Source organism: Doryrhamphus excisus, chromosome 1 (genome assembly GCF_030265055.1).
Source record: "Doryrhamphus excisus isolate RoL2022-K1 chromosome 1, RoL_Dexc_1.0, whole genome shotgun sequence".
Lineage (NCBI taxonomy): Eukaryota > Metazoa > Chordata > Actinopteri > Syngnathiformes > Syngnathidae > Doryrhamphus > Doryrhamphus excisus.
Window position 1 is genome coordinate 17,321,777 of NC_080466.1, and position 19,172 is coordinate 17,340,948.

At 41.8% G+C, this 19,172-nt stretch overlaps 1 protein-coding gene across 2 annotated transcripts in view; it reads left to right on the forward strand.

The window, feature by feature from the left end:
- Nucleotides 1–19,172, forward strand: part of grin2ab (glutamate receptor, ionotropic, N-methyl D-aspartate 2A, b) — a 126,776-nt gene that overhangs the window by 75,856 nt on the left and 31,748 nt on the right. For both annotated transcript variants that reach the window (XM_058086867.1, XM_058086876.1), the window contains 3 exons: nucleotides 14,806–14,972; nucleotides 16,686–16,820; nucleotides 16,909–17,008. In XM_058086867.1, the coding sequence (XP_057942850.1) occupies nucleotides 14,806–14,972; nucleotides 16,686–16,820; nucleotides 16,909–17,008 (402 nt within the window). The remainder of the gene's footprint in view (nucleotides 1–14,805; nucleotides 14,973–16,685; nucleotides 16,821–16,908; nucleotides 17,009–19,172) is intronic.

The following is a 19,172-nucleotide window of genomic DNA, read 5'->3' on the forward strand; positions in this document are numbered from 1 at the left end:
CACAATGATCCCCCAACACAGGCTACTGTTGTAGCAGTAACTCACAACAAGATAAAACTCAAGTCTGAACCCCCGACCTCACTTCCTGTCTGCGTCACCGGAACACATTTACAGCCACGCACACAAGTATGATACTTATTTATGTCTTGTTTTCTCTTATTATGTCTACTATATTGGGTAATAGGAGTGTAAAGGTGACTATAGGGCTGTTATTTCATGTCTGGGGGCTCTAATGGTGTTAAAAAGTGTATTTAAAAGGTAGTAAACAGCTTTTCTAGATCTTATATTCTCTTATTATGTCTACTATATTGGGTAATAGGAGTGTAAAGGTGACTATAGGGCTGTTATTTCATGTCTGGAAGGCTCTAATGGTGTTAAAAAGTGTATTTAGAAGTTGGTAAACAGCTTTTCTATATCTTATATTCTCTTATTATATCTAATATATTGGGTGATAGGAGTGTAAAGGTGACTATAGGGCTGTTATTTTATGTCTGGAGGGCTCTAATGGTGTTAAAAAGGGTATTTAGAAGGTGGTAAACAGGTTTTCTATATCATATATTCTCTTATTATGTGTACTATATTGGGTAATAGGAATGTAAAGGTGACTATAGGGCTGCTATTTTATGTCTGGAGGGCTCTAATAGTGTTAAAAAGTGTATTTAGAAGGTGGTAAACAGGCCCTTGTTTTTTAAAAAAAGCCATTTTTAAAACAATGCAAAAATAAATATACACCAGATTATATTGGACTGGGTCTCAGACCTGACTGACGGTCCTGGTCTCGTACCTGCAGCCTCCGGCCGGCCTGGATCATCCAGGATGTGCTGACTCACCGCCTGCTGCCATTTTTACACCAAGCCTAAGGTTGCTAAAGTCCAACAGAGTCATCATCAGTGGGCAGTGAGTGAAACAGAGTGGGATTTTTTTTTTTACCCAAAGGATCTCCTGCTATAAATATCAAACTGGCAATTCTTTGATTTGCCAACGAGGTCTGCCAGAGAAGTGGGGAGGGGGGGTATGCGGTGTCCTGAAATGTTTTAAATTCCCTTTGCTGGGGGGGAGGTGGAAAAGTGGGAAAAGAGTTGGCGGCGTCATTTATCTCCCGCAGGGCCACAAAATGACGTTAGCATCTCTTTCTCTTTGAAGCGCCATAAGTCAAAAGGTTATTATTACTCAAACGGCCGTGCACACATCATACATCAGCACACATCTCATTTTTTTATCTGCAGCAATATATACAGTACGCGTATATATATTGCGAGTATGTCACACGGCTTGAATGAAGACAGCAGCACCTTCTCGCACTCAGGAGGCCGCCGCTCTAATCTCATCCAAACAGGTGTTGTGATTAACTCGTGTCGGGAGTCGCGCTGCTGACACGCGGACGCAACCGGCCCGTTTAACACCTTATCTGTCAGGGGACCATATTTGGTCACTTGAGTGGGGTGTCAAAAGTGGACCTTGCACACTTCACGCTGTGGCAATGCAGCCATTGATTACTTTTTTTTTTCTCCCAGCCAATCAGCAAAGAATAATAATAATAAGATAAGATAAGATATGGGCTGCACGGTGTTCGAGTGATTAGCGCGCAGACCTCACAGCTAGGAGACCCGAGTTCAATCAGTGGGTTTTCAGTGGGTTTTCTCCCGGTACTCCGGTTTCCTCCCACATTCGAATAACATGCTAGGTTAATTGGCGACTCCAAATTGTCCATAAGTATGAATGTGAGTGTGAATGGTTGTTTGTCTAGGAGACAAGGGTTCAATTCCACCCTCGGCCATCTCTGTGTGGAGTTTGCATGTTCTCCCCGTGCATGCGTGGGTTTTCTCCGGGTACTCCGGTTTCCTCCCACATTCCAAAAACATGCTAGGTTAATTGGCGACTCCAAATTGTCCATAGGTATGAATGTGAGTGTGAATGGTTGTTTGTCGTTATGTGCCCTGTGATTTGCTGGCGACCAGTCCAGGGTGTACCCCGCCTCTCGCCCGAAGACATGGGATAGGCTCCAACACCCCCCATGACCCTCGTGAGCGTAGCCATGGGGTCACAGCATCATGTGACGTCAGACATCGATGACATCACCTTTGGAAGAGACATGGTTTTATCATGATTGAACTTTCCCCTTTTCCCTGCAGGAATAGGAGGTACATGGCGTCTGGAAAACCGGAAAGCAATCATGCCTCGTTGGAGCATTTTTTTTCATCTGAGCTATTTTTAATGTTTTTGGATTTATTGGTATGATGTCAGGCTGCACGGAGGGCAAGTGGTTAGCACCCAGATCTCACAGCTAGGAGACCAGGGTTCAATTCCACCCTCGGCCATCTCTGTGTGGAGTTTGCATGTTCTCCCCGTGCATGCGTGGGTTTTCTCCGGGTACTCCGGTTTCCTCCCACATTCCAAAAACATGCTAGGTTAATTGGCGCCTCCAAATTGTCCATAGGTATGAATGTGAGTGTGAATGGTTGTTTGTCTATATGTGCCCTGTGATTGGCTGGCCACCAGTCCAGGGTGTAACCCGCCTCTCTCTCGCCCGAAGACAGCTGGGATAGGCTCCATGGTGAGGATAAGCAGTAGAAAATGAATGAATGAATGCTCATTCTTTAACTGATGAATTGAGCAGCCACACCCCTCCCTGTGTTGCTGTATGGTTACCTTCTCTGGTTATCATCACGTTTTTCCACGGTACCCTTCTGTGTCATCATAAAAAAGCCAAAAAAGAGGCAAATCCTCACTCAGCTGAAGTCTCACAAGGTCCCGCGTGATGGTGGTGTGTTTGTTAGGCAGACATTTCTGCAAAATCCAAATTGAAATTGAGTTGATTATCTTGAGTGCAGGTTCTGAGGTCCCTGTTTGAATCCAGCGCTACCTTCCCTTATAGCGATGAAAACGTGAGTAGAAGTCGAGCTGACACGCTGACAGCTGAAACAGAAACATATAAGGCGGCCATGATGGATGGATGAGTGGGGCTTTGAGGCGGCAAGATGTCTGCAGCCGGCACGGGCTTTGGGCTTTGGGAAATAGGTGAGTTTACGGTTTGGGACTTAAAAGGAAGTGAAGTCGTTTTTCACCACCAGCACCAACTCTCGTCTCCCATTGACCGACGGAGAAAGGAAATGAAAGCGGCAACAAGAGGAGGTCAATTCAGGCTGCTTGCATACCAATTTCTTACATAAATAATTTTAATTCCGCGCGCTGTTTGAATTTCATTAGCCACCCCGCCTGGCCGCCTCAAAATATTCAAATCCTCACAGCCTGTTTTTTTTCTTGTCTAGACGTTTCATTTCTGTCTGCTGCAGCTTCCCTTGAGCCTTTTGGGTGAAAAACCTTTTAGTCTGACGCGAGTGCAATGTGGCTTTCTCTTTCCGCTCGCCAATAATGGCCAGGATGGGGGTGGGGTGGAGTGGGGTTGGGTGGGGGCACATGGGGCGGCCTGTCGACGAAATTAGTATCGGAGATTGGCTAAAGGCTAGTGACACCGCCATGTTTGTTGGTCAATGTTTTATTCATTTGAGGAAAGTGAGTCTGGTTTATCGTCTGATAGGTGAGCAGACATGGCCCGTGAGGTTGGGGGGGGGGGGGGGTTATTGGGGGGAGAGTGGGGCTCACCTGTAAAATCACATTCCCATTCCACATTCCCCATTCCCTGCAAGTAAGAATGCCTGGAACAAATTAGGATGTAGCTGTTGATGTGTCCGAATGAAATAATATGACATTACCTACACATCAGGAGAGTACGGGGGGGCGGAAGCCACCCACTGTGGCCCAGAAAGGTGCACTGCATTCGGGCACGCGTGCCGTATGGTCTGGCAAACCTTTGTTTTATTTTCCCATCATCGCAGAGCATTTGATACCACGATCAGGCAAAATGTCTTCCTCGGAAAGTGAACGTTTGTTTACAAGTGAGCTCAGGGGAAGAATGTCACAGTCAGGAGAAAAAAAAATGGATGCTTGATTTGCTTTGTGGTGAGACACACAAGCACCAGACGTAATTGCCGGAAACAACAGGCTTTTATTGCAGCTTTGAATGATCTCACAATAATCCCCAACACGGGCTACTGTCGTGGCAGTAACTCGCAACAAGATAAAAATTCAAGTCTGAACCCCCGACCTCACTTCTTGTCTGCGTCACCAGAACATATTTACAGCAACACACACGAGTATGATACTTATTTATGTCAATGTCTTGTTTTCTCTTATTATGTCTACTATATTGGGTAATAGGAGTGTAAAGGTGACTATAGGGCTGTTATTTCATGTCTTGAGGGCTCTAATGGTGTTAAAAAAGTGTATTTAGAAGGTAGTAAACAGGTTTTTCTATATTTTGTATTTTCTTATTATGTCTACTATATTGGGTAATAGGAGTGTAAAGGTGACTATAGGGCTGTTATTTTATGTCTGGAGGGCTCTAATGGTGTTAAAAAGTATTTAGAAGGTAGTAAACAGCTTTTCTATATCTTATATTTTCTTATTCTGTCTACTATATTGGGTAATAGGAGTGTAAAGGTGACTATAGGGCTGTTATTTTATGTCTGGAGGGCTCTAATGGTGTGAAAATGTGTATTTAGAAGGTGGCAAACAGCTTTTCTATATCTTATATTCTTTTATTATGTCTACTATATTGGGTAATTGGGGTGTAAAGGTGACTATAGGGCTGTTATTTCATGCCTGGAGGGCTCTAATAGTGTGAAAAAAGTGTATTTAGAAGGTGGCAAACGGCTTTTCTATATCTTATATTCTCTTATTATGTCTACTATATTGGGTAATAGGAGTGTAAAAGTGACTATAGGGCTGTTATTTTATGTCTGGAGGGCTCTAATGGTGTGGAAAAAGTGTATTTAGAAGGTGGTAAACAGCTTTTCTATATCTTGTATTCTCTTAATATGTCTACTATATTGGGTAATAGGAGTGTAAAGGTCACTATAGGGCTGTTATTTCATGTCTGGAGGGCTCTAATGGTGTTAAAAATTGCATTTAGAAGGTAGTAAACAGGTTTTCTATGCTCTAGGTAGCAATATTCCATTTCTAAATAAAGAGTCCCATTTAGCAGAAATCCACTTATCACAGTCAGGCCTAAATGAGAGATGAGTGGGACGGCCTCTCTCAATTATTGCCTGCTTCCAATTAACGCTGTTTCCTTTGTGCTTTAGCTCAATAAACGCCCGGGCTGTAATCAAGTATTGAGGGTGTACGCTATGTAAAGCTGTGCATAGAACATTCCCGCGGTTTGCCCGCCCTCATGTTGGACTCGGCATCTTGTACACGTCCCGCTGCAGCCGCGTGTACAAGATGCGGTCGATGAAGCCGTGGAGGAGCCGGGGGCCGCGTGGCGTCTTAAATGCGACGCTACGTTAGCCTGGGGAGCGGCAGGCTGTTAAATACTACAGTAGAGCAGCAGCTCGGGGACCAACCTGGTGTTAAATAGTAAAGATGTCTTTGTCCTGCAGCTAAAGCCTGTAATTGCACATGTACTGTAAGTCCTGTCATTCACATGCTGGCTGTGGCCTTTGGGGCCTCGTTCCAGCGAGCAACCACAGGACAAGGCACACGATTCATTTTTTACAATGTTTGATGGCGTCACTATGGGGGCTGCCAACTGTGAAGTGTAATTCCTTGGCCTCTTTAAAGTAAGCATGAAATAAAAAGGTTTTGTGTATAATCGGTTGCCTGCAAAGGCACATCTTCCTCTTCCAGACTGTCTTTTTTTTCTTCTTCTTCCTTTGTCATCGCTAATTCTTTGTTAGAGGAAGGATTTAAAACAGGGTTTGTTCGGGTTTGCTGAACATCTGCTGGGCATTTAGGGAGAATTAGCAAGGCAATAGAAACATGTCATGTTAACCAGCGTAGCTCTTTAACAGGCTCTTGTTTAATGTGCTTATCTTTGATCCGTGGAACGTACCAGTCGGCATTGTTACATTAATCCTAGTTATCAAGTGCAACACATTAGCGCAGCCTACATGTCTCCCGCGATTAGCAAGATGGCCTTTGACTTTGTGTGTGTTATTATTATGGCTTTAAAAGTCAGATAATGAGCAGTCGGGCACCCCCTCGGGGCCTTTCTCGGGGGCTATATCAAAGATAACATCACATACTGAAGTGCCATCACTCTCCTTTTGTGGCGCTTTGTGGCTGTCACTCAGGTCTTTTCTACCAAAGGAGGATTCCGGCACCGCTGCGTAGCTTAATCACACCTTTGCTTATCTTGATGGGAGACGTTTGCCATGCCGCCTTTGAGCTCGTATTCTTATAGTATGATTGATTTTCACGCGGCTGTTTAAAGACAGTGTGTTTTTTTTACTACACAGTAGAGCATAGAGGCGAATACACTGCAACCTTGGTGAGCGTACGCCCTGGTTAGCAGGGTTTTTCAGCTAACGTCCAAAGTTTAGGCCAAACTTTACTTTTAAAATATGACTTATAACATGGGCACTGAAATAATCCATCCAGGAGTAGACCGGTGTGCCTTAAGATGGCTACAATAAAAGGCCACTGTAAAATGTACAGGTGTCTTACCGTTTCATAGGGGTCCAGGTTTGACTTATTGCACAGGTGTGCCTTATGCTGGCCACAATAAAAGGTCACTACAAATGTGCAGTTGTACTGTATTTAGAGGGTCCAGTTGTGACATATCAAGATGCTGATTGGACTGCATGATTATTGCACAGGTGTGCCTTATGCTGGCCACAATAAAAGGGCAATATAAAGTGGTGTTTACTGTATTGGAAGGATACAGGTGTAACATATCAAGATGCTCATGAAACAGTATGATTATTGTACAGGTATGCCTTAGGCTGGCCACAATAAAAGGTCACTACAAAATGCAGGGTTTAGCTGTATTGGAGAGGTCCGGATGTGACACATCAAGATGCTGATTAGACAGCGTGATTACTGACAAGTGTGCCTCAGGCTGGCCACAATAAAAGGTCACTACAAATGTGCAGTTGTACTGTATTTAGAGGGTCCAGTTGTGACATATCAAGATGCTGATTGGACTGCATGATTATTGCACAGGTGTGCCTTATGCTGGCCACAATAAAAGGGCGCTATAAATTGTGCAGTTGTACTGTATTGGAGGGGTCCAGGTTTGATGTATCAAGATACTAATTAGACAGCATGATTATTGCACAGGTGTGTGTTTTAGGTTGGCCGCAATAAAAGGCCATTATAAAAAGTGGTGTTTACTGTATTGGAAGGATGCAAGTGTAACATATCAAGATGCTCATGAAGCAGTATGATTATTGCACAGGTGTGTTTTAGGCTGGCCACAATAAAAGGCCACTATAAAAAGAGTTTTTGCTGTATTGGAAGGATGCGGGTGTATGATTTTTGTACAGGTATACCTTAGGCCTATACCTTAGGCTGGCCACAATAAAAGGTCACTACAAAATCTGTTGTTTTTTTCTGTATTGGAGAGGTCCAGATGTCACACGTCAAGATGCTGATTAAACAGCATGATAATTGCACTGGTGTCCCTGAGTCTGGCCACAACAAAAGGCCATACTCCAAAATATATAGAGGCATATTGAGGACTATCTCGGCAAAGGAGAAGGCTCTCGAGCTTCAGACAGATTTGTGAGCAATGTTTGAGCGAGAAAGGCCTCATATTTGAGTTCCCCCATGAAAGAACGAAACAAAAGTGTTGCGTTTATATTTATGTATTTGAAAAACAGCGTTGCATAAAACAATGTTGCTACTACACATTGTTGCTTGGAAGCCATCCAAAGCCACGGATGATGTTTTGTGTTTGCTATGTCGTTCTGAGCATTGCAAGGCCTCCATCTTGTTAGCGTCCCGTGTTAAAAATGCATACACATGTCACATCCCTGCTGACCTCCTCCTCATCTTCTCCTCCTGCCCCATACCATGCATGCTCCTCAGCCTCATTTTGGCTCAGCATCTCCTCCGTCGACTTGGTAGCACTCAGCATGACGTCTCTTCTCCCCGCCACCAGCAAATATGTGCCATGTGCCGCTCATTAACCTGAATGTGTAGATGTGAGGGCGCCGCTTCGCCTCATCCGGCCCTGACGGCTGTAAACAAAAATGAAATTTGACATCAAATCGCATGTGTCGGTGCGAGTTTGCGACGGGCCGAGAGAGTAAGTGCGATACTGTCTTAGCTTGGTGTGCTGCTCTATTATTCATGCTCGATGCTGGCTCATGAGTAAAGCTCTATTTGGATGGGGCCTTTGTGTGTGTGTGTGTGTGTGTGTGTGTGTGTGTGTGAGCACGTGGGTGGATGTAAAAATGTACGCTAAGTTCACTGAATTTGTATAATTAATGCAGGATGTCATCAGTAAATCTCTAGGTAACACACATATGCTGTGTGTGTGTGTGTGCACGTGCATGGTGTGTCTGTATAATTCATACGTGAGCTTCTTGGTGGACTTGTGTGATTTGATGAGAAGATGCAGGTCTGTGTCAACGTCTCTTTTTGTCCTTTATAATTCAGCAACTATCATCTCTCCCTCCTTCGTCACTGCTGGGATAAATAAGACTTTCTTCTCCTTTGCCTTCTTTCCTTGACTTCATTTGTCTTTCTTTTTTCTCCACTCGATTCCTTTCCTTTGTCTCCTTTCACTCGGTTATGCTTGGTTCCGCATCCTCATGTCAATCCTTCCTTTTCTTTCCCTTTTCCTACTTTTACTACTTACTTTCCTTTGTCTTCCTGCCTTCCTTCCTTTTTATTTTGGTAATGGTAATGGTTTAATTTCATTTGAACATGCACCAGATTACAATTGAATGCATCACATAATCAGTTCACAGTTCCACATGTCCAAAAGGAGTAGGAAGAAGCAAAGCTTATTAAATCCTACCACTCCATCTGGTAATTTTACAATTAGGAACGGTTACATTTGTTCACTTCCTCATCAACAGATGAGGGCTGCTTTGACGTAGTTCCGATGTAACGGATGGGGGCTCCTGTGACGTAGTTCCAATGTAACGGATGTGGGCTGCTGTAACATAGTTCCGATGTAACTGATGCGGGCTGCTGTGACATAGCGCCGATGTAACGGATGCGGGCTGCTGTGACGTAGCGCCGATGTAACGGATGCGGGCTGCTGTGACATAGTTCCGATGTAACGGATGCGGACTGCTGCGACGTAGCGGCGATGTAACAGATGCGGGCTGTTGTGACATAGCGCCGATGTAATGACGCGAGCTGCTGCGTCGTAGCAGCGATGTAACGGATTTGGGCTGCTGTGACGTAGTGCTAATATAACGGATGCGGGCTGCTGTAACATAGTTCCGATGTAACGGATGCGGGCACCTGTGACGTAGTTCCGATGTAACGGATGCGGGCTGGTGTGACATAGTTCCGATGTAACGGATGCGGGCTGCTGTGATGTAGCGCCGATGTAACGGATGCCGGCCATTGTGGCTCTGCAAGCGTCCATTGGTGAAACCTTGCTGACAAACGGGAGATGCGGTGCAGCAGGTGGTGCTCCTTGCCTGTTTGTGACTCTCTCATCATGACAAGCAGGCGGCCATGTTTCCCACGCAACACACGGATATGCCGTCATGCTGGTCTGGTATTGTGTGTTCAACTTTTAAATCACCAAAATGTAGAAAAAGCCTCCATTATTGATGCAGGGTGCGGCCTCAAGGTTAAAACTGTGGATTGGTGCTACCAGGGCACAAGTGATGGGAAGTTTGTTGCCACACAGGGATTCTTTTTTTTTTCTTTTTTTTTGGAGCACAAAGCCTCACCTACAGCAAGACACACACACACACACACACACACACACAGAGAAGCAGCGACATAGATCTTTTTGAAGTACAATTTCATCCTCTCTGCTCTACGTGAGGGGAAGCTGTCGAAATCTCTGCAGGGCTAGCTCTATGTGTACTTTTTGTGCGATTAGTGTGTAGTGGCCACCACTTGGAGACACAATATGAGGCTTACACACACACACACACACACACAGAAAGATGGAGGCAGCAGGAAGAGGTAGACGGCGCCTGACAGCTGATGTTTCTTGTGAGTTTGTGCAGGCTTTGATGCTAAATGTGTCGTGTTCTCGTGTGGAAGGAGCGCCGTGCACGTATGATGTGTGTGATTGTTGTGTATTTTTGGAAAGAGACACACACAGATCTGATGTAGTTGCTGGTTGGATTTCCGGCAGCAGGTGTTTCACTGGAATACTCTACAACAGTGGTTCTCAAGCTGGTGGGTCAGGAACCCAAAGTGGGCCGCAGATCTCAGAGAGTCCAAATGACTTTAAAATATTGTATTGAATATACAACCAAGGTATCTCTTTCGCTTTCTCTTTGTTTAAATGTAAAGTGGAGCAATAGTTGAATCATCCTGTGGTTCTCTTGGAAGTGAAATATGGGATCTTTGTGGTCTTATTTAGTCCAATTTTCATATTTAATGTTAGTGTAGAGTATTGTAAAATTATTTTCTTCCTCATTTGCTTGACAAAATGCCTTCATAAATTCTTCTAAATGGGTTATGGATACGAAACATTCATATATACATTCACTTGGTTTGACTTAAAAGAAAGAAGTAAATCAAAGCATAAATTAAAAAATATATTTTAAAAATTAGATAATTAAAAGTGTAAAAAAATAGTAAAAATTATTACAAACTAAAAGGGCTGAAATAAAAGTGTAAAATAAAATTGTAAAAAATAAATATTACAAATAAAAAAAGGCAAACCTATAAAAATAATTAATACAAATAAATGTGGCTTAAATAAAAGTGTAAAATAATATAGAAAATAAACCAAAACCAAAAATATTATATATTATTATTTAAATTATAAATAAAAAATTCAAATAAAATAAAATTAAAAATTAAAATGACTTTGATGTAAGCATAAAAAATTATTTGAAATAAAAGTGTAAAGAAAGAGTAAAAAAGTAAAAGGTAATGACGTCAATAAAAATGTGAAAATAAAATAGAAAAAAAAAGGCAAACCTGTAAAAAATTATTAATACAAATAAATGTGGCTTAAATAAAAGTGTAAAGAAATATAGAAAATAAATAAAAACAAAAAATATTATATGTTATTATTTAAATTATAAATAAAAAATTCAAATAAAATATAAATAAAAATGACTTAAATGTAAGCATACAAATTTATTAGAAATAAAAGTATAAAGAAAGAGTAAAAAAGTAAAAGTTAATGACATCAATAAAAATGTGAAAATAAAATAGAATAAAAAATAGCAAATAAAATTTTGACCATTGGAAAATGAGAACCCCTGCTAGGTCAAGGTCGTCTTACATTTGGACTGTCACATGTTCACCTTCCTAACTGTCATGCAAGTGTAAAAAGAAGCCAACCTCAGATGTGAGTGACAGCAGTCAGACTCTCAGGCATTGACTTTAACGACAGGATAACACACTACATCCTAACCTTAAAGTCAAATGTGACACAAGTGTAAAAAGAGGTGAGTTAATTGTGTTAATCGTATGAAATTGAGGTGTTAATCATACAAAAGAGGCATTCGGTGACCCTGGAGTCACACAGCTTTGAACCAAAGAAAAAGCCAAATCAGCTTCATCGGATGCTCTCATGAGCTTGAACCCCAAAATTTTGCTTTCAGGACATTTTTTGTTTGAATTCTGAATGGGACAACCTTGGGGCCGTTCCACGTTAGAAACTGACTCGATGCACCGTCCCCAGGGTGGGATGCCAAGCTGAGGCAAACATGCGCTGCGCAAATATTAGCAAGTCACTTTGGATTTGATTGAGTGTAATAGCTGCTGGGCGTTTAGTAATCATTCCCTCTCTTTGGCACCGCCCCCGCCCCCTCACAATTTACTTTACTTTACCGCTGAGACTGAAAGATTAAATAGTACATGTTATTTTCAATTCATTAAGACGCACAGTTAGCGGTCGATTGTGAGAACGCTGCCTTGATTTAACGACTTGATAAAGTGTTTCACAGTCGATCCCCACACGTTCAACATTCACCAGTCACGGCCCCGCAAATCCACACAAGCAGAAAACGTTAATTTACTAAATAATATACAGACAGAAAACGCATCATATGGATGAATCGTGCTAAAGGGAATTCTGCCAAGTAACGTTCCTTTTTTTATCAATGGAATATTTTGGTAGCTAGATGATAGAAAACCTGCTTACAACCTTCTAAATACAAGATCCTGGAGCCTATCCCAGCTGTCTTCGGGCGAGAGGCGGGGTACAACCTGGACTGGTGGCCAGCCAATCACAGGGCACATATAGACAAACAACCATTCACACTCACATTCATACCTATGGACAATTTGGAGTCGCCAATTAACCTAGCATGTTTTTGGAATGTGGGAGGAAACCGGAGTAACTGGAGAAAACCCACGCATGCACGGGGAGAACATGCAAACTCCACACAGAGATGGCTGAGGGTGGAATTGAACTTGGGTCTCCTAGCTCCGAGCTCTGCACGCTAACCAGCCAACATGTTTCCCAAAATCCAAAATGAAAGTTTTTGAAAGTGACGTTCCAGTCACAAATGGCCACATGTGGGCGTTAATGCAGAAGAGGTTTGGCTCAAGGATGGTACCCTGAGGCACCCGCTTCAAGGGAAAGGGTGAAAGAGAGCATGAGTCACTTCCCCACCAGATGAAATCTTCAGAGCTGTCAAGGCCTTGTAGCCCAGATGGAAGGAGATGAATCAGGTCATTGATATTCATTATTCCCAGGATGCTCTTCCTCCATTTATCATACAAAAGACACTTTACAAATGGCCGACGATGGAGGCCTTCTGACTTTTCCGGCATTCAGGGAGCGTGCCAGCGAGGAATCAATAAGAAGGTGAATGCCAAGCTACTGTCTCCTCTCCGTGCTGCACTGAAGCTCAGCAGGCTTCTGGGGAATTATTCAATTCCTCAACTTGGAAAGAAAAAAGAAAGAAACTGATCAAAGTCAGTCGCGCCCCCCCCCCCCCCCCCCTTCCGGAGCACAGAGGAGGAGATAAATGCAATCTCAGGTTTTTCGTCAAAAACGTGTGGGAGGAATGAAAACCTCTGATGTTTGTATGGACGCCGTATGGGCAACGCCAACAGGAAGCGGAAAGTGAAGAAGCAGCTTCCGCTCCTCTGGGAAGATTTGTGTGTATTTGTGAGGTCAGACGGGGCCGACGTCGGACACACTTATCCACAAACACTTGGTGGGACACCTCTGGTGGGACTAGGTAGGACAGCCCGACTCCTAATTGGTGCAGGATCCAAATATTGAATATTAGCGGAAAGCAGGGCTTTCTAAATTAGTGGAAAATGATGGGATGCAACTATATTTTTCCCTTTATTATTCCCATAATATTATTCTCATATTCTCAAAAGTTTTCCAAAAATGACAACTTTATGTAATGTTTTGTTTGTTTTTCATACTGTAGTATTATCATAACTTTAAAAAGTGTCTTTTTTCTTTAATATTTCTACTCTATTATACCAAAATGGTGTTATTATTCCTCGTAATATTGCAAGTTTATTCTAAAGAAGTTTTACTTTTTTGTTGCTGTTTCAACGTTCTATATAATAATAATACATTTTATTTGTATAGCGCTTTTCTCAAAGACACTTTACAGAAAAATGGAGTTGAATAAAAACAACATATGTCATTATTCTTCTTGTAATTTTGACTTTATTCTTGTGAAGTGGCTGCTGATATTTCATTCATTCATTCATTCATTTTCTACCGTTTATTCTCACAAGGGTCGCCGGGGATGCTGGAGCCTATCCCAGCTGTCTTCAGGCGAGAGGCGGGGTACACCCTGGACTGGTGGCCAGCCAATCACAGGGCACATATAGACAAACAACCATTCACACTCACATTCATACCTATGGACAATTTGGAGTCGCTAATTAACCTAGCATGTTTTTTTTGGAATGTGGGAGGAAACCGGAGTACCCGGAAAAAACCCACGCATGCACGGGGAGAACATGCAAACTCCACACAGAGATGGCCGAGGGTGGAATTGAACCCTGGTCTCCTAGCTGTGAGGTCTGCATGCTAACCACTCGCGTTCATTCATTCATTCATTTTTTTACCGCTTATCCTCACAAGGGTCGCGGGGGTGCTGGAGCTTATCCCAGCTGTCTTCGGGCGGGGTACACCCTGGACTGGTGCCAGCCAATCACAGGGCACATATAGACAAACAACCATTCACACTCACATTCATACCTATGGACAATTTGGAGTCGCTAATTAACCTAGCATGTTTTTTTTTTAATGTGGGAGGAAACCGGAGTACCCGGAGAAAACCCACGCATGCACGGGGAGAACATGCAAACTCCACACAGAGATGGCCGAGGATAGAATTGAACCCTGGTTTCCTAGCTGCGAGGTCTGTGTGCTAACCACTTGTCCGCCACATGATATTTTTAGAATATGGCACGGCCCAATGAAAAGCAGCCACAGGCCACACTTTGGACACCCCTGCTCTCCAGATAGAGGCATGAACGTCAATGGAGTGGGGCCTCACTTGTGTGGGTGCTATGCTTGTTAGCATCCATTCAGATGCAATGATAGACCCCTGAAACAAAGCGGGCTGTGCCTTGTTTATTTGTTGGCGGCTAAATGGTTGAATTGTGTTTGGAACATGTACATCTTTGCTGGAAGTACTAACTCAACTGTTTATATTGCTAGAAAGTAGTATTTCAATCCTCAGCATGCTTCCTTCTTCCATGTGCGTTCCTCTCATGTTCACACTTCCTCTTATCTACGACTTACTGATTGGACAAATGGTTTTAATTACGTCCCGTCGCACTTCTTCTGCTCTCTGTTGCAATTAATTTAACGCTGAAAAATATGCTGACTGCCTCCGCTGCTTGTTTTTTTTTTTTTCTTTTTCTTTCCAGGATGAGAAGTCCACGTTCTTTCAGTTCGGCGCCGCTCTGCAACAGGAAGCTCTGCTCATGCTGGCCATCATGGAAGAATACGACTGGCACGTCTTCTCTATCGTCACGTCCAAGTTCCCCGGCTACCAGGAATTTATCAGCACGCTGAGAGTCACAGTGGACCACAGGTGATGGTCCAGACACACACAAAGCATCTGGAGAACTTCCTCCAATGAGTCTCAGAGGAGCCACAATAGTTTATTGGAAGTCTGGTGTCCAAATGTGGAATTTGGACATTAAAAGTGCTTTTAGTAAGACCTACGTGTGGAGCTTTAATGCCGAGGAGATCCAAGAAGCGACCTTGGTCCACCTCATGGATGCCATCTTATTTTATTGTCCTTGAACCTAAGTAAAACTAAAATAATGCTGTTTGGTAACAGCAGAAAGGATACAGACCAGCAAATACAAATAGACGGTGTAGACATTGAAACGGTGAAAGAAAATAAATTTCTGTATTTCACAATAGATGAAAATATGAGCTGGAAACCTCATATTACAAATATACAACATAAGGTGGAAAGAAACATTTCAATATTGAACAAAGCAAAATTTGTTCCCAATCAGAAATCACTCCACACTCTTTATTGCTCTCTGGTTCTACCATATCTTACTTATTGTGTGGAAATATGGGCTAATAACTATAAAAGCAATCTTCACTTGCTAAATGTACTGCAAAAAAAGGTCAGTAAGGATAATTCATAATGCCGCCTACAGAGAACATACTAACTCCTTATTTCTAAAATCACAAATACTTCAACTTGCTGATATAGTTCATCTTCAAACAGCTAAAATAATGCATAAGGCTAAAAATAACCAATTAGCTAAAAAATGTCATCCAATACTTCTCTACAAGAGAGGAGAAATATGATCTCAGGGAAGAAGTACATTTGAAACACTTCTATGCTAGGACTACGTTAAAAAGCCATAGCATTTCAGTATGTGGAATCAAACTATGGAATGGATTGAGTAAGGACTTCAAACAATGCACAACGATGAGCCAATTCAAGAAACGATACAAGCAGTTGATGTTTGCTAAATACAAGGATGAAGAGTCTTGAACCAGTCATGATGTGCTATATATATCACTATATTGACACTTACTATGGTACACATTATGTCTTTGGATGCTCATATCACCTCGTACTTCGGTAAGTGACAAAAAATTTAAATTAAATTAAATTAAAGTAAAGTAAATTAAATTAAATTTTTTGTTTTGTTTTGTTTTGCTTTTTGTTTTGTTTTGTTTTGCTAAATGAGGTCAAGTCAAATCAAGTCGGGTCGAATTAAATTAAATTAAATTAAATTAAATTAAGAAAGCAGGAAGTGAACAAATGTAACAGTTACTGATTGTAAAAGTACCAGATGGAGGGGTAGGATTTAATAAGCTTTGCTTCTTCCTACTCCTTTTGGACATGTGGAACTGTGAACTGATTATGGGATGCATTCAATTGTAATCTGATGCATGTTCAAATGAAATTAAACCATTACCATTACCATTACCATGTATCACATACAGGGTGGTAAGATCCCAGCCAACAAAGGCTAGGCTAGGCTCCAGCATACCTCAACCCTAGCGAGTATAAGCGACATAGAAGATGGATGGATGGACTGAAGTATCGAAAGTATTGATATTTGGATTTGAGAATCGATTTCAGAAGGAATCACCGATATTTCAGTATCTGAGTTATTGTGCAATGACAATAAAGGAAGTCTATCCTTCCATCCATCCATCCATCTGACTCCTTCAAATGAAAATGGCGAAATAGTCCACTGTTCTAAGGCACTCCTCGATAGAACATCACTTGCTTGAAATCTTTCTTTATTCCGCTCCACTGTCACAGCTTCGTGCGCTGGGACCTTCAAAGCGTGGTCACGCTGGACGCTGTGGACGGCGACCCCAACTCCAAATCTCACATCGCCCTCAAAAGGATCCAAAGTCCCGTCATCCTGCTCTACTGCTCCAAGGACGAGGCCGTGTAAGGACCTGTCATAACTGCCGCCTTTCATCAGTGGAGAAAGAAAAACATTTGACACTTTGTGACACACGCTTCACCTCCTTGGCAGGTACATCCTGGAGGAGGCGCGCTCCTTGGGCCTCATTGGAGCCGGATATATCTGGATCGTGTCCAGTCTCACCACCGGAAACCCAGACTTTACACCAGAGGTACACAACCAGCATATTACACTAACCAACCCATTCCGACCAATTATCTGTTCCAGGGTCAAACTGTGGAATCAACATTTGAACATTATAAAGAAGTTAAGCAGTGTTTATTCTTCTTATGAAATGTTAACTTTGCTAATATCCTAATCACACTAGAAGTGGAATGAGCAAGGTTATGCAAGGTTATAGATTGTCTATGATCGATTGTGTATGTCTGCCCTGTGATTGGCTGGCGTCCTATCCACGGTTTAACCCGCCCTCTTGCAGAAAGTCAGCTGGGATAGGCTCCAGCATTGCTGTGATTCTAATGAGCTAATAAGCGCTGTAGAACGTGAATGCATGGACCTAGCTTAGAGAGTCCACATTATTCATTCATTCATTCATTTTCTCACAAGGGTCTCAGGGGTGCTGGAGTCTATCCCAGCTGTCTTCGGGCGAGAGGCGGGGTACACCCTGGACTGGTCGCCAGCCAATCACAGGGCACATATAGACAAACAACCATTCACACTCACATTCATACGTATGGACAATTTGGAGTCGCCAATTAACCTAGCATGTTTTTGGAATGTGGGAGGAAACCGGAGTACCCGGAACATGCAAACTCCACACAGAGATGGCCGACGGTGGAATTCAACCCTGGTCTCCTAGCTGTGAGGTCTGCGCGCTAACCACTCGACCGACGTGCCGCCCTCCACATTATTTAAAAAAAAAAAATACAAGATGAGTGCAAATTCAGCACTTTTTAGAAATGCACTTAGTTGCTTTTTTTTTGGCAGTGAGAGATAAAAAGAGGATCAATACAAGCTTGATGTATGAGCATAAGCTGCTGTCAGTGCGGTGCTGCAGTTAGCGTCACTTTAGCATAAAGACACCACAGCAGGCAGGAAGAACAATAAGAAAGGGGAAAAACACTAATTCGCTTTTCATGTCGTACTGATTTAATCAAAGAAGAGAAATTACAGCCAAGCTGCTGCTCAGCCGCTTTTATGAGGATTTTTTTTTTTCAAGTTTAATTTGCACGTACTGGCAAAACGCTAAAGTACCTTTCATTCATCCTCACTGCCAGCCAGCATGTTTCAAAACATCCTTGTTAAGACAAAGACGCTTGCGCGTGATAAAGTTCGAAAGCAAATCCTTTTACATGTAAAGAGTGGCTTGTTTGCTTTTCTTTATCCAGCACCTTACGTACATTCACGCTCACAATGTATGCACGTGCTCTCGCTAATGCGTCAAATATCCATAAAAATGGTGAAAAGTACACAGTTTTCCTGAATATATAAATGAATAAATCATGCTGCATTGTGGTTGAATAAAGCCTTTTACTAGTTCAATAATGCGAATTTAAGCACATGTTTTGCTACACATAATAAAAGAACATTAGACATATAAGACATAGACAACCCATTGACTACCATTTAAATGTGCTTTTTAACATGACAAGAGCCCTCTAGACATAATATAGCACCCCTATAATCACCTTTACACTCCTATTACCCAATATACGACACATAATAAAAATGTGTGTTATGTCTTATCTTATCATGTGTCTTACTATATCGGGTCTGTTATATATGTATATACAAGATACTATGTCTTATATGTCTTATTATATTGTATGTCTTACAATACTGGATTTATTAAATACAGTATATAAGACACTTTATGTCTTATATATGTCTTATTATATCATGTCTTACTATAGCGGGTTTATTATATATGTATATAAAAGACACTATGTCTTATATGTCTTATTATAGTATATGTCTTACAATATTGGATTTATTACATACAGTATGTAAGACATTTTATGTCTTATTTATGTCTCATTATATCATATGTCTTACTATATCGGGTCTATCATATATGTATATAAAAGACGACATGTCTTACATGTCTCATTATATATATGACTTACAATATTGGATTTATTAAATACAGTATATAAGACACTATATGTCTTATATATGTCTTATTATATCATATGTCTCGGGTCTATCATATATGTATATAAAAGACACTATGTCTTATATGTCTTATTATATTATATGTCTTACAATATTGGATTTATTAAATAAGACACTTTATGTCTTATATATGTCTTGTTATATCGAGTCTATCATATATGTATATAAAAGACACTATGTCTTATATGTCTTATTATATA